This window comes from Solenopsis invicta, chromosome 12, assembly GCF_016802725.1.
Source record: "Solenopsis invicta isolate M01_SB chromosome 12, UNIL_Sinv_3.0, whole genome shotgun sequence".
Taxonomy (NCBI): domain Eukaryota; kingdom Metazoa; phylum Arthropoda; class Insecta; order Hymenoptera; family Formicidae; genus Solenopsis; species Solenopsis invicta.
Window position 1 is genome coordinate 10049721 of NC_052675.1, and position 14775 is coordinate 10064495.

General features: G+C 32.8%; 2 protein-coding genes across 3 annotated transcripts; one reads left to right on the forward strand and one right to left on the reverse strand.

The window, feature by feature from the left end:
* Positions 1-34: 34 nt before the first annotated feature.
* LOC105200205 (interaptin) lies at positions 35-9977 on the reverse strand. The gene is made up of 11 exons (XM_026138014.2): positions 9760-9977; positions 9259-9347; positions 9138-9193; positions 2550-8746; positions 2174-2466; positions 1921-2090; positions 1679-1833; positions 1080-1166; positions 944-1006; positions 441-557; positions 35-363 (listed from the first exon to the last, which is right to left on the reverse strand). The coding sequence occupies exons 1-11, from the start codon at positions 9790-9792 to the stop codon at positions 292-294; spliced, it is 7332 nt and encodes a 2443-aa protein (XP_025993799.2). The 5' UTR covers positions 9793-9977; the 3' UTR covers positions 35-291.
* A 183-nt stretch (positions 9978-10160) lies between these two features.
* LOC105200206 (protein cornichon homolog 4) lies at positions 10161-14368 on the forward strand. 2 transcript variants are annotated; one of them, XM_039455735.1, is made up of 5 exons: positions 10161-10445; positions 11543-11611; positions 11676-11929; positions 12138-12219; positions 12911-14368. In XM_039455735.1, the coding sequence occupies exons 1-4, from the start codon at positions 10365-10367 to the stop codon at positions 12202-12204; spliced, it is 471 nt and encodes a 156-aa protein (XP_039311669.1). In that variant the 5' UTR covers positions 10161-10364; the 3' UTR covers positions 12205-12219; positions 12911-14368. The 2 variants fall into 2 exon arrangements, with proteins under 2 accessions (XP_039311669.1, XP_011165946.1); XM_011167644.3 differs by lacking the exon at positions 12911-14368 and having other exon boundaries at positions 10162-10445; positions 12138-12744.
* The last annotated feature ends 407 nt before the right edge of the window (positions 14369-14775 follow it).

Here is a 14775-nt window from a genome sequence, read left to right on the forward strand (position 1 = left end):
TGTAACACATTCTATTTACACATTATTGCAAAAAGTTACAATAGTCTTCATCTTCCAATGCAGAATAATATCCAATCATATAATAAAAAATAAGAATAGTCATACAAAAATTATAAGTTAAAAATTATAATTATAAAATTATAAAATTCTTATTTTATATATATTCTACTTGACACATATCTGCAATATTTATATAAATTAATATCCATAGTTTAATTAGCTCTTAGTTTTGCTGTTATGCTAATATATTGTTATTTTTTTATATATAATTGTATGGCCATATTTATTCAATCATCGATCCGATTGTAAGCGAGATTTGCGAAAAAGACTACTGAGTCTGCGTTTTGGTGTGCTAGTTGCATTCTGTTAAAAAAAATATATATTTAACGTTTTAATTGACGTTTAAAATAAAATTATTTATACTTTTTCTTTGTACTCACTTCGTCTTGCCGTTTCAGTGAGAATATATTTTTCAGCGAATGAGGAGTAGTTGTTGTCCTTCTATCCACATTTCGTTCTCTCAATACGCGTGAATTTGGGCTTTTTAATTCATTACCCTAATACAAATTATTAATAGAAATGTTTATCAATAATTTAATGATACGATTACGTAATAAAAGTGTTGTAAAAAGCTTTAAACTTTTTCTGCTAGTTTAGCGAATTGTTTAACGACCATATGTGCAATATGCAGATAAGGCTTACTGCGCTAGTCTATAAATAAATAAGAAATTGAACGAGTTAACGAGCAAATAGAAAATATAATTACATTTTTAAATAAAAAGATATTTTAATAAAATCTGTATAAAAATTAGATCTAAAAAATATCAATTTGAAATTTATTATTTTAATATTTTTTTTCATCATTTACTGATGATTGTTCAGTTATTGATGCATTCTAATAATATATCTATATCAATATATATATATGAAAATATGTAATTACCTGCAATGATAATCTTCCTCCATTTTTGCTTGGTGTTGGAGGACCAGGCTTTTTATACGATATCTAATAATAAATACAGAAAGTATTGCAAACATTAAAAACTGATTACATAAAACGATGAGAACTTGATGCTTACCTGAGATCTATCTTTTTTCTTGGCTTTCTGCTCTGGTAGAAGACTCTGACTAAGGCTATCGTTGAAGTTATCTTCTGGGGAGCCCGACTGTAAGAATATATGAATACATGAAACAGAAAGATGAATAACATTACTCGAAATAAACAAAATATTCTTTAATATACGATAAGAACTCTAAAAACGTAATATATGTTAGTGGTGATCGTGGCGTAGAAAGTTGTGCCGAAGATGCGTGTTCAAATCCGATTAGAAACCGGATTTTATTTGATCGCTGCCTCTTGGGAGATAAAGTTGCGCACTTAATCCACCAATGTTTTGTATCTATCAAGTTTTTTTTACCTCTGGTACATTACTTCTATTTGATTTTGCAACTTGTCTTGCATAATTTTTTTCGGAAGACAATAGCAAAAACATCTCCGAAAGCACTTTGTCCCATGAGAGCCTCTCGACATGTATCGATATGTTAAATTATATAGATCTCGTATATCTATCTAAATTATTTGAAGCGCACACAGACTATAGAAGTACGCAGAGGGGCTGCCACGCTTCTGACTAGAAACTGTAAGAAATTAAAATATATATATTAAGAATAAACTTACTTTAATCTCTTCCTCAGTTAACGTTGGAGGCAAGAATTGCATTTCTGCTGGATAAGATGATTTCAGATGAGGCTTGCAAAGAGAGTTCCTCATTTGTAAAACGGACAAACGGTTGACATCTGTGATAGTTTTGAAATTACCTTTTTTCATATCGGCTGGAATAAAAAAAAAGTTGACTGACACTATGGAAGAAAAAAAATTTAATTTTTATGAACATAGTCTCTGTAATATGTGAAACATACCTAAATAAACATTGTCAAAGATTTCTTCCTCGTCCTCTGTTCTGAATACATTGCCTATTGTTTGCATGCTTCTAATACTTTGTCTCCTTTCGAGTGTTTCTTCAGTTATAAGCGTTGTTACTTTATGTGCTTGTTGTGCATTTTCAGGTAACATTTCTTGCTTCTCCATTCTGTAATAGATTAATTAATTCTTAAATTGATAACATCTTTTAATAATATATTTCCTGTTCAAGAAAGACATAGTTATGCTTGCCTGCAAGTCTTACGCGAAATTGTGGCTATTGGTTGATCCGCTTGGAATTCTTTGAATCTATTTTGTAATTCTTTTAAACATTGTAATGCGTCTTGCTTTTGTTGTTGCTCACTTAGAAGTTTTTCTCCCACACTCCAAAGTTGCGCACTTAATCCACTAATGTGTGTTTTGTATCTATCAAGTTCTTCTCTCTGCCTCTGACACATCATTTCCATTTGATTTTGCAACTTATCTTGCAAAATTTTTTCTTGATCTTTGTTTAGCTTCATTATTTGTTCATTATAGGCTGCTTTCTATAAATTTTACATTAAATTAATGTTTTTGTTCATGGGAAACATGAATCTTAAAATTTTAAAATATATATATTTTTACTTACCATTTGTTGTTTCATATCTTCTAGTTTTTGTTCATATGTAACATGAATTTCTTTTAACTGGTTTTCCAATTTTTGTTTTTCCATCTTGCTTGACTCATCTTTTTCTTTATGCAGTTGTTGGTTCTGCTCTTTTAAACGCTCCAACTCTTCTTTCAAAGATTGCACTTCAGCCCCTTCAGAGACCAAGTTAGCTTCCACTGGTGTTATCGACTTTAATTTCTTTATCTCTGTTCGAAGATCATCGATATTTTTCTCTAATTTCACATTCCTCAAACGCATAGTGTCCATCTTAGTTTTTAGATCTTTTCTTTCCTTCGTCAACTGATTAATTTGATTTTGCAGGTTTTTCTCTACCTCTACTTGACTCTTGATTTGGCCAGATTTTAAACTATTCTTATAAAAAGTGGCTAAAGCGGTAAAAGATTCTATTTCTTCGTCAGACTTCATTAAATCAGTTTGCAGTGCTTTAAATTTTTCTAACTCGTTATCAATTATCACGTTCTCATTACAAAATATATCTTCCACATTTGTTAGAATGTCCAAACATTCTTTTTCATGTATCGAACATAGATAGGTATCGTGTAACTTTTGTTCCGTCCACAAAAACTTCTCCCATAAAATATCAGATATAGATTTGATGTTTTCTGAATAATCAATTTGACATTTCAACAACATATTTTCAAGATCCGTCTTTTTAATTTGCAACTGTTTAAATTCATCGCAAACGGAGCTGTCAGTATGAAAAATATCTTGAAATTTCGTCAGTATTTCATTCCACTTTTGCTTGTACGATATTAAAATAGTACCTAGATCGTTCCGTGTCGCAATAACTTTTTGCAAAGAATCCTTTAAAGATTCTTTATTCTTTATCAGGCTCTTCAAATAATTATTCCGTTTTTGTGCTATTATTTCTAATTCTCGTACCTTATTCTTCAGACCACAGATCTCCTCTTTGTCTTTTACACCATTTTCTATAAGTGCTTCTTGTTTTTCCAAAGTTTTATTCAATTCAGCATTTACACAAGATAAATGTGAGATAATTTTCTGAGATTTGTATAATTCATCAAGAGTCATCTTAATAATATTCAAGATATTTGCATTATTGTCTGTATTAATGCGCTTATACTTATTTTCTATATTAATACACTCATACTGCGAAATATCGTTTATATCAAAATCTGAACATGTGTCCGTTATCGTAGAATTCAAATTTCTCGCCGGATGTTCCAATTCTTGACACAGTTTCACAATTTCTGCTTGGCTTATATCCATTTGCTTGCAATATTCCTTACTCGCTTCAAGCTCTGCTTTCACCGTTTTGAGCATATCTTGCAATTCTCCTATAGTTCTGCTTTGGTTGTTAAATTGATTTTCTAAATCAAAGAATTTAACTTGGTTCTCGCGCAATGACGATTTTGCGGCTTCAAGTTCTTTATTCAGGATCTTCTTAGAGTTATCAAACTGTTCTTGAAGTTCTTCTATGTATAAACATTTTTCTTTCAAAGCTGCTTCTTGAGTTGATAAGACAGCATCTTGGCTAGATCTTACTTCTTGAAGATTAATAATTACTTCTTTCATCTTCTTTTCCATGACGTTTGCTTCATTCGCCAGTTTTTCCATTTTCACTTGTAACGTCGATAATGCCTCTTCTTTCATTACCAATTCTTTTTCTTTAGCTTCCAGCGTTTCCTTATGGGAACGCATTAAATCATCCTTCTCTGTTTTTAAGGCAGAAACATTGAAGACTAAATCGTTAATCTGTGTCACTTTTAATTCCATGTTCTTTTCCATGACGTTTGCTTCAGTCGTCAGCTTTTCTATTTTCACTTGCAACGTCGATAATGCCTCTTCTTTCATTATCAGTTCTTTGTCTTTAGCTTCAAGTGTTTCCTTATGAGAACGCATTAAATCGTCTTTCTCGGTTTTTAAAGCTGAAACACTGGAAACTAAATCGTTAATCTGCGCCACTTTTAATTCCGTGTTCTTTTCCATGGCGTTGGCTTCATTCATCAGCTTTTCTATCTTCACTTGTAACGTCGATAATGTTTCTTCTTTCATTACTAATTCTTTGTCTTTGGCTTCAAGTGTTTCCTTATGAGAACGCATTAAATCATCCTTCTCGGTTTTTAAGGCTGAAACACTGGACACTAAATCGTTAATCTGTGCCACTTTTAATTCCATGTTCTTTTCCATGACGTTTGCTTCATTCGTCAGCTTTTCTATTTTCACTTGCAACGTCGAAAATGCCTCTTCTTTCATTACCAATTCTTTGTCTTTGGCTTCAAGTGTTTCCTTATGAGAACGCATTAAATCATCCTTCTCTGTTTTTAAGGCTGAAACACTAGAGACTAAATCGTTAATCTGTGCCACTTTTAATTCCGTGTTCTTTTCCATAGCATTGGCTTCGTTTATCAGCTTTTCTATTTTCACTTGTAACGTCGATAATGCTTCTTCTTTCATTATCAATTCTTTGTCTTTGGCTTCAAGTGTTTCCTTATGAGAACGCATTAAATCATCTTTCTCGGTTTTTAAGGCTGAAACACTGGACACTAAATCGTTAATCTGTGCCACTTTTAATTCTGTATTCTTTTCCATGGCGTTTGCTTCGTTCAGCAGCTTTTCTATTTTCACTTGTAACGTCGATAATGCCTCTTCTTTCATTACCAATTCTTTTTCTTTAGCTTCCAGCGTTTCCTTGTGGGAACGCATTAAATCGTCCTTCTCTGTTTTTAAGGCTGAAACATTGGAGACTAAATCATTAATCTGTGCCACTTTTAATTCTGTGTTCTTTTCCATGACGTTTGCTTCATTCGTCAGTATTTCTATTTTCACTTGCAACGTCGATAATGCTTCTTCTTTCATTACCAATTCTTTTTCTTTAGCTTCCAGTGTTTCCTTATGGGAACGCATTAATTCGTCCTTCTCCGTTTTTAAAGCTGAAACATTGGAGACTAAATCGTTAATCCGTGCCTCTTTTAATTCCGTGTTCTTTTCCATGACGTTTGCTTCGTTCACCAGTTTTTCTATTTTCACTTGTAACGTCGATAATGCCCCTTCTTTCATTACCAATTCTTTTTCTTTAGCTTCCAGCGTTTCCTTATGGGAACGTATTAAATCGTCCTTCTCGGTTTTTAAGGCGGAAATACTGGACACTAAATCGTTAATCTGTGCCACTTTTAATTCCGTGTTCTTTTCCATGGCGTTTGCTTCGTTCACCAGCTTTTCTATTTTCACTTGTAACGTCAATAACGCCTCTTCTTTCATTACCAATTCTTTGTTTTTGGCTTCAAGTGTTTCCTTATGAGAACGCATTAAATCATCCTTCTCTGTTTTTAAGACTGAAACACTAGAGACTAAATCGTTAATCTGTGCCACTTTTAATTCCATGTTCTTTTCCATGGCGTTTGCTTCGTTCAGCAGCTTTTCTATTTTCACTTGTAACGTCAATAACGCCTCTTCTTTCATTACCAATTCTTTGTTTTTGGCTTCAAGTGTTTCCTTATGAGAACGCATTAAATCATCCTTCTCTGTTTTTAAGGCTGAAACATTGGAGACTAAATCGTTAATCTGTGCCACTTTTAATTCCATGTTCTTTTCCATGGCGTTTGCTTCGTTCACCAGCTTTTCTATTTTCACTTGTAACGTCAATAACGCCTCTTCTTTCATTACCAATTCTTTGTTTTTGGCTTCAAGTGTTTCCTTATGAGAACGCATTAAATCATCCTTCTCTGTTTTTAAGGCTGAAACATTGGAGACTAAATCGTTAATCTGTGCCTCTTTTAATTCCGTGTTCTTTTCCATGGCGTTTGCTTCGTTCACCAGCTTTTCTATTTTCACTTGTAACGTCGATAATGCTTCTTCTTTCATTACCAATTCTTTTTCTTTAGCTTCAAGCGTTTCCTTATGAGAACGTATTAAATCATCTTTCTCTGTTTTCAAGACTGAAATATTGAAGAATAAATCATTAATCTGTGCCTCTTTTAATTCCATCTGCGTTATTGTATCACTCCTCTCTCGATGTAATAAATCTTCCAAAGCATCTATTTTTTCTTTGTTTTCGAATAAGTTTTGTTGCAATGTAGTATTTATCGCTTGAATTTTTGATAACTCTTCCTTATTACAGTTGAAGTTATATTCCAATTCCTTTTTTTCTTGTTGTACTTTGTAATAATTGTGATGCAATGTGTGATATCCTTGTTGCAATGTTTTAAATGTTAGTTCAATATTTTTTTTATATTCATCAATATTTCGCTGAATTTCTTCTTTTATTAATTTGAAATTTTTATCTATGTCCCGTAGATCTTCTAACTGTGTCATAACATGTTTCAGTAATAAATCTCGATTCGTTAAATTATTTCTCAATTCACATATATTTTGTTCTAAAATGAATTTCTCATCTCGAATCTTTTCCAGAACTTCGATCTCTTGTGAATATGTATGGATAATTTCTTTTTGTTCATTCAATAATAAATCTTTTCGCTTCTTCTCTTCCTCGATGTTAGCTAACTGCACAAGATTCTGCTTATTTTGTTCTTCTAAAGACGTAATAGTCAGTTGTTGCTTATGCAGATTTGTATTTGTTTCATCTATCATTGTGTTTAATTTCCCGATATCATTTTTATATGACACGTGCATTGCATTACAATTGTGTAACATTGTATCAATATAATCTGTAAGATCATTAAGGGTTGCGTTATTTAAATCATCAATTTTAACTTGTATAAATTGATTATCACAATGTAAAATATTTCTTAAATTTTTACAACAGTTTTCAATAGAAAAGTTGTACGAATCTCTTTCATCAGTAAGTTTGTGAATGGATGCAAGATATTCTGTCATCTGTAATTTTGTTTGTTCTAGAATAGCGTTTAAATTTAAAGAATTAATTCTTTCATTTTCAAGAATTTCATTCAAGTTCTTAATGTCTAGTTTTAAGCCATCCAGTTCTGTATTTAGTTTAATATTCGACTGTTCTGTTTCAGACAGTTTTTTCTCCTTAAATAAAAGTGAACTTTTCATATCTTCAGTTTGAGTAATGAGAGAGTTTTTCTCTATCTGTAAACTAGCAACAATTGTATTTGATTCATCCAATTCTTTCTGGACATGATTTAATTCCGCCTGCACCTGATTCAGCATCTTTACTTTTTCCTGCAAATTTCTGTTAGATTCCAATAAAGATCTGTGATCCTTCGTTAGAAGATCAAATCTTCCTTTTAAAGAGTCAACTTGAGCATGCAATATAGCAGATTCTTCTTTGGCTTCCTGGAGCTGAATATCAATTACAGAGCTTAAAGGTTCACTAGTATTTAACGATTTAGCAACAGAAAATGAAAGTTCTTCAATCTCAAAACTTTGTTCTGGATTAGCAGCTCCATTCAGTTCTTTAATATGTGCGCGTAATTCTTCATTGTGCATTCTAAGTTCTATTAACTCTCTGTCCTTTAATTCAATTGTATTTGATAAAGATTCTAAAGAACGTTCACAATTCGCAAAGTTTTCTTTATAATGGTTTGCTGTCCTACGTACGCAACACAGTTCCTTTGATATATCATCTTTCTCTGTCTCTAGTTTGTTATTTTCATCCTGCTGTTTGGTTAATTGATTTTCCAGATCATTAATATATCTCTTGTAGTAATCTTCTCGCGAGTTCTCTTCTTTTGTATGGGATGGCTTAGGAGTGATTGGTTTAAGTCGTTCCTCTCGCAGCTCCTTTATTTTTGCCGATTTTTCCTCAAGCTTCTTCTCCAACTTCTTTATCTTATTATGTTGCCTTGTTATATCGTCTCGTAAATCAGTGTTAGTAAATCGTTCTATTGCTAAGTTACTTCTCAAGTCCCTCAATTCCCGAATTCGTTCGGTCATAATTCTTTGACTACGTGCAGAACGTGTTACGGGAGAATTGAAAAAGTTTTCCGAGGGTGGTGTTTTAAAATTATCTGCAACTGTTGATGTATCCTCTACTTCCATAATAACTTCTCTCATAGTTTCTTTAGTGATTTCGTTGCCAATAGGCAGAATACTCTCAAGGAAAGCTTTAACTCTAATTTGTGTTTCGTTCTTCAATTTGTCACACATGTTGTATTGCATAGAATCATGTATTTTAAAGAGCATTCGACACATATGCAGCAGTAACAAAGATGCGATGTATATATGTTCTGCATTATCTTCTTTGTTGATCTTAAAAGTAGGATATTCCTCTGCAAACAGATAATGTAAGAAAAAATTAACCTTTGTAATCATATACAATTTAGAATCTTAAAAAATCAAGTTAAATTTATATTTTTACTGTTTCTGACTCCAGTTTAGCAATTTTTATTTTTTTTCAAATACACAAGAATTTATGTCTTTTGTACTACTTAATTTTCTAAATGTATCATTTTTAAAGCTAATGGCACATAAAAAACCAGCAGTAAGACATAAACAATAAGAAAATCAACATTTTATATTTGCTACTGCTTATTACCGGTTCACTGCTGATTGTGATTTGTCAATTTACTTACTGTTTATATTTTTCGTATGTTGCCATTAGCCTTACAAATAATACATTTAAAAAACTAAATAATAAAAGATACAAATGTGTATAATCACCTTCTATAAACCTTGTGATATCTTCATGGTCAAAGTTTTCAAGCTTTTTCCATTTTCTGTAACATGATGAATAACTGGTTTAGATGTTTACATTGCAACATACATATAAGACTACACTTACATTAATTTGAGGAAATTGATGTAAAATGCTCCATCTTGTAGCTCTGTTATACTTTTCACTGTTTCTTCCTGAACTTTCAAGCAATTGATCTGTAAATTTAAACGACTGTGAGACATCTTTCCTTTTTGAAAGGTAGATATTAAATATAATTACATAGCATTAAAAAACTATAGAACTATTACAGATATATTAAAACGTTACAATTATAAAAAATTATGATACTCATCATTGAATGACTAAAAACTGACTTGAGAAACTGTAAAGAATTTCTGTTTTTTACTAAAAAGATCATATATCATATATTGAATTTTTTCAGCCTTCACAAATAAATATTTCAAATTTTTTACTCTTATATTTTTCGTAATTACTCAGGTAATTTTTCAGTTATTAAATAATGAGCGTAATTTTTATGTACATATAAAGATTTATATGACAGGTATGTACGTTCCCTGTGTTGATTTTCATCGAGTATTAGCACATGAAAAAAAATTTACTGCTCACCCATTCTAAGATAACTTTTTCCCACAGCTCCATGATGCAAATATCACTGTTTTTTTTAAAGACAAAACTCGAAAACCTACGATACTTTTATCACAGCAAACTCTGTTACCATACGCTCACAAATAGTACACAGCATCACAGAATTCGTTTGATTTTTCGAACAACGGATACATTGCAGAGTGACCAACGGGGCTGAAGCCAATATTCCCAGATTTTTTCACGCGTACGCAGAATAACGGCCTGTCCAAACAAACTTGCGTATCTGATTGGTCCCTTTTCTTATGCATGTGCTAATGGACCAATTAGGCAGCTATGCCAGAGTTTGTTCGGCCTTTAGGTTTGTCGCGTCAAACCTTTTGTGTTGGTTATACTGTAGCTCACGACCCGCGACGGGCGCCGTTGGCAACACCGTTAAGTGTGCGCTTCAACAACAGTCAGCGATATTCTGCAAGTTTACGCGGCGTGACTCCGACCGGCGAGCTAGTGCTCGCGCAACAAAAGTTGCGACGTTGCGAGGACAAGACGTGACGAGCACGAGTACCGCATCCGCGACTGCCGCGAGTCTCATGTGATCGGTCGTGTCCTCGCGCGGAAGCTGCAGCATCATGGGCTTGATCTCGGATCCGCTTCTGTTCGCGATTGCGCTAATCGACACGGGCTGTGTGCTATTTCTCTTGGTGTATTACGTATCCTTTTTCTTGCATGTCGCACCCTGTTGATTTCCCTTTCGATGTTCTGTTGAAGTTTGCTCGCGACGCTGTTACTTCGATACGCGAATGAGGGATTTTGGGTCGCGATAGAGGTTATCTTAGAATTGGTACCTATGTAATGGCGCCATTTTCAAAACTTCTTCGCAAGCTGTGAAGGATTAAAAAAACTTTAATATTAATAACTGTTATTTTCCCATCAGTGTAGATTAACTTTAGTCTTAATTTAATTTACTCTTTTTTTTAATTTTTAGAATTAGAATTTAATTTACATCGTAGTGAAAATTTTTCTCACAATTTTTCATACAAATTTTTCATACAATTTTCCAAAATTGTTATATAATTTTGTAACTTTCTCAGATTTTGTTATGCGAGTTGGAACACTTTAGGAATACTCAGAAAGTTACAATTTCTCAGAATTTTTCATGTTAAAATATTTTAAACTTTCTAAGATTTTTTGTCCTATAATTTTTGATAAAATGTAAAAAAGTTTAAAGTATTTTTTTTTAAATTATGGGATGAGAAATTTCAGAATATTTCAGAATTTAAATATATCAGAAGTTCTAAGAGGAGATGTAGACTTTCAGAGTATTTCTGAAAAATTTTACAATTATAAAAATTATATGAAAAATTTTCACTAGGGCATTGATAGGAATTTAATCTTACATTGATGATGGGCAACAACCTAGACAACATTATAATCTCTTAAAGATGATTAACAGATGTCTTAATTTAAGACATTTTTTTGTAATTAAGACTCGAATTTCTTTTAGACATGTATGTTGTCTGGAAAACTATTATTCTATTATTAAACTATTATTATATAGTTAATTTTATCTATTTCTATCAATGTAGATTAACTTTAATCTTGGTTTAACTTGTTTTGTATCTCTTACTAATTCTAAGAATAAGGAAATAATGAAGAACAAGTTAAACCAATTAAATTTAAATTTAATCTACATTGGTAGAATTAGACATTAGAACAAGATAAAGCGTAAATTTATATGGAGATTAAATTAATCTGCAGTGACAGAAATGAACGATAGATCATTATTTTTCTTGACCAAGGTGTGAAGATTATAACACTGTCGGATCTTGAGTGTGATTATCTGAACGCGCAAGAATGTTGTTCCAAGTTAAATATGGTACGATATATAAGTGTACCTCCTGTTACGCGAACGTGTATATTTTCATTGATTTTCGTTGCAGGGTGTTTTGCCAAAGTTAGTAGCACATACGTTTCTGGTATTTCTTTTGATGATACATGGACAGTTGATATTGATGCTGGTGAACCTACCAATGACGCTTTGGTTGTTTTACGAGTACTTTAGCGTACCCAGCGGCAATATGGGGGTTTACGATCCCACGGAGATTCACAATCGCAGTCAGCTGAAGAGATACACCCGCGATTGTATGATTCATCTTGGATATTGCCTCGTGTTTTTTTTCATTTATCTTTATTGGTAGGTAACGCGTAAATAGGATGCTTTTCATTTAGTTACACAAGCATCGTTTTATTTATTTATTTTTTGTATTTAATGAGTAACAAAGAATTAGAGCAACGCTTGTATCATTAAATGGAAAGCATTCATAATTATTTTTTATATATGTAAAGAAAAAAAAACAAAAAGTGTATATATATGTATATATATATTTTTTTTTATTTTTCAGCATGATTGTGGCATTGCTCAAAGGAGATCCCATCAACAGGAACGACGATACCATAGTAGAGTTATAAACAAGAGTAACTAAGGCAAAGAAACCCCTTTTATATAAATATATCATGTTTATATACGTTATCTTATATTCTAATGATATATAAGAATATTTTAATTCCATATTTACAGTATGTTCTTTAAAGTATTGTTTATAAAACAGTTTTTTTTCATCTTTTAAAAATTGTGTCCATTGTTTAAGTATCTAATTGGACACGCGTACTGAAATCTCGAATAGCTGTTATCTCTTACGGTTCTCGTTTATTTCAAGATAGCATAATTTTATATACAAATATTTTTTTCAATCTCGTCCACTCAACACTTTTGATAATTCTGCCAATTTAAAGGCCTCGAATTATTACTCGCGCTAAAGTTTAATGAAATAAATGGGAACCGTACAGACAGAGGACGAATACCAAATTACGTCCATTTTCGCGTTTACGCGATCATAAGTTTCTAGTCGTAAAGATGTAAGAACGAAAGTTTGTATCATAGCAGAGAAACTGCGTATGTGTACGTATGCGTGTTAAGGACAACAATACAATCGTAATATTTTAATATTACATCTCATATTTTATTCCGGGTGTGTGCGGGGACGCTCTTTCCGAATGAGAAAATCCTGCCTCTTTCTCGAAGGATCTACCGCGTTGAAGAATTCCTTCTTTCACTCTCCCGCCCCTCCTCGCTTTAATCATATTCATCTGTATTGAATATTTTTTTTTATTTTAGGAGAGACGAGCCACGACCTGCGACTGGTTCGCGTTATATCATACGGCCTTTCTTATTGACTGTCTCGTCGAAATGAATCCCGAATTGGCAATAAGACGCTATCGGAGCTGCGAGAAAAAAACAGTACACGGGAACACGAGAGACGTCATCGTCATCGTCATCGTCTATTTTATATTCGCGTGTTTGCCGTGTCAAGTTGACTCAGGTTTAATGGCAGGTTTAATGTCGGATGAGATTGGATCGATTTAATGGGCGCGGTGGAGGTGATTAGTCCATTCTCCCTTCGCCGTGGAAGGGCGCGCGCCTGCTTATTTTTAGATCAAATTCAAAGCGAAATCTACATAGTTGTTGCGGCGTACATATGTGTATACGTGCGTGGCGCGCGCAACGGATTTTTTCCATCTCGCATTCCCCGAAAAATACGGCATCCCCCGATCAAAGGGAGTCGGTCATCCGAGCCGTCCGGATGCCCATTTAATTTCTCGTCGCTGCGTCGTCGTGCAAATTGCTCGGAACTAATGCAAAATCGATGCCGCTACGATGAGCCGCCACTCGCGGCGGGATCCCGGAATTTGCGGAACGGAGAACCGCAAATCGATCCCCGCGCGTATGTATCCAACGAGGGGATAATAATCGAAGAGGGTCGCGCAACCCTCCCCCGGTGCCGTTCTCTCTCGACGCTGTTCGCGCCCTCGTTAACGCTCGTTGGTCAATCTTTTTCTCCACCTTTCTCGCGTACGTAGCCTTTTGTGTTCTCTCTCACTCTCTCTTTCTCTCCGCAATCGCTTTTTATGCGAGAAAAGCGACAGAGAAACGAGAAAGCAATATCGCAGTCACAACCGCGCCTTTTCCGCAGTGAAAAGACCGGAAATTCCGGAGGATGAAAGTGAAGGGAGAGACCTTTTTAAACATAGGAAACCTGTAATTTAAATTGAGAGAAGGATGACAGAAAATCGATTTGAATCACAGATTACTTAGCTTTAAAGAATTTCTTTTCTAAAAAAAAAAAAAAGTTTTTTTTAAATTTTGTAATCCAGACTAAAAATTATTCGCGCGTATTAAATCGAAAAATTTATAAAAAATAGCTTCTAAGAAGTTCAGGATTCCAATCAAACTTTTAATTTATCAAGTAATATATATGTATATTTTATTGATACCCAGAGCACACAATTTCTATAAAATATTTACGTAATATTTATAATATTAAAATATTTAAAAGACATTTTGATAAATATTTTTAAATATTGTAAATATTGTGTGCTGTTTGAGTATGTATGGAAATTAACTTTTTGCTGTTTGAAAGAAATCAGAATGCAGAGAGTGATTAGATCAAGAACGAGTTATACAAATTTTGCTGCGAGCAATTCTGCTGATTAAATTAATTATCCCGATCCTGTTGATAGGATGGTTTAATGAATCAATTCGAGATTAAAGCTTATTTATATTAGTAAAACTGGATATAATATTCTATTATTATATATGAATTTAATTATATCCATTTCTATCAATGCCTTGAACATTTTTTTCAGAATTTTTCATATATTTTTTCTCTTTCTTTCTCTTTGTTAATTGTGAAATATTCAAAGTTTTCTAAAATTTTTTGTTCTATAATTTTTAATGAAATGTTATCTAAAAAAGTTAAGTTTTTTTTTTAGAAATTATGGGATAAGAAATCTTAGAATATTTCAAAATTTATATGTATGAAAGATTCTAAGACGTAGACTCTTTGGAGTATTTCTGATATTTCTTAAAAGTATTCCAATTTTCGTATAAAAAATTATAAAAAAAAATTGTTATCAAGGTACATTTATAAAAATGGATTGAAATGAGCCGCGGAAAATAACCATGGACCTGCTGCTCGGTCG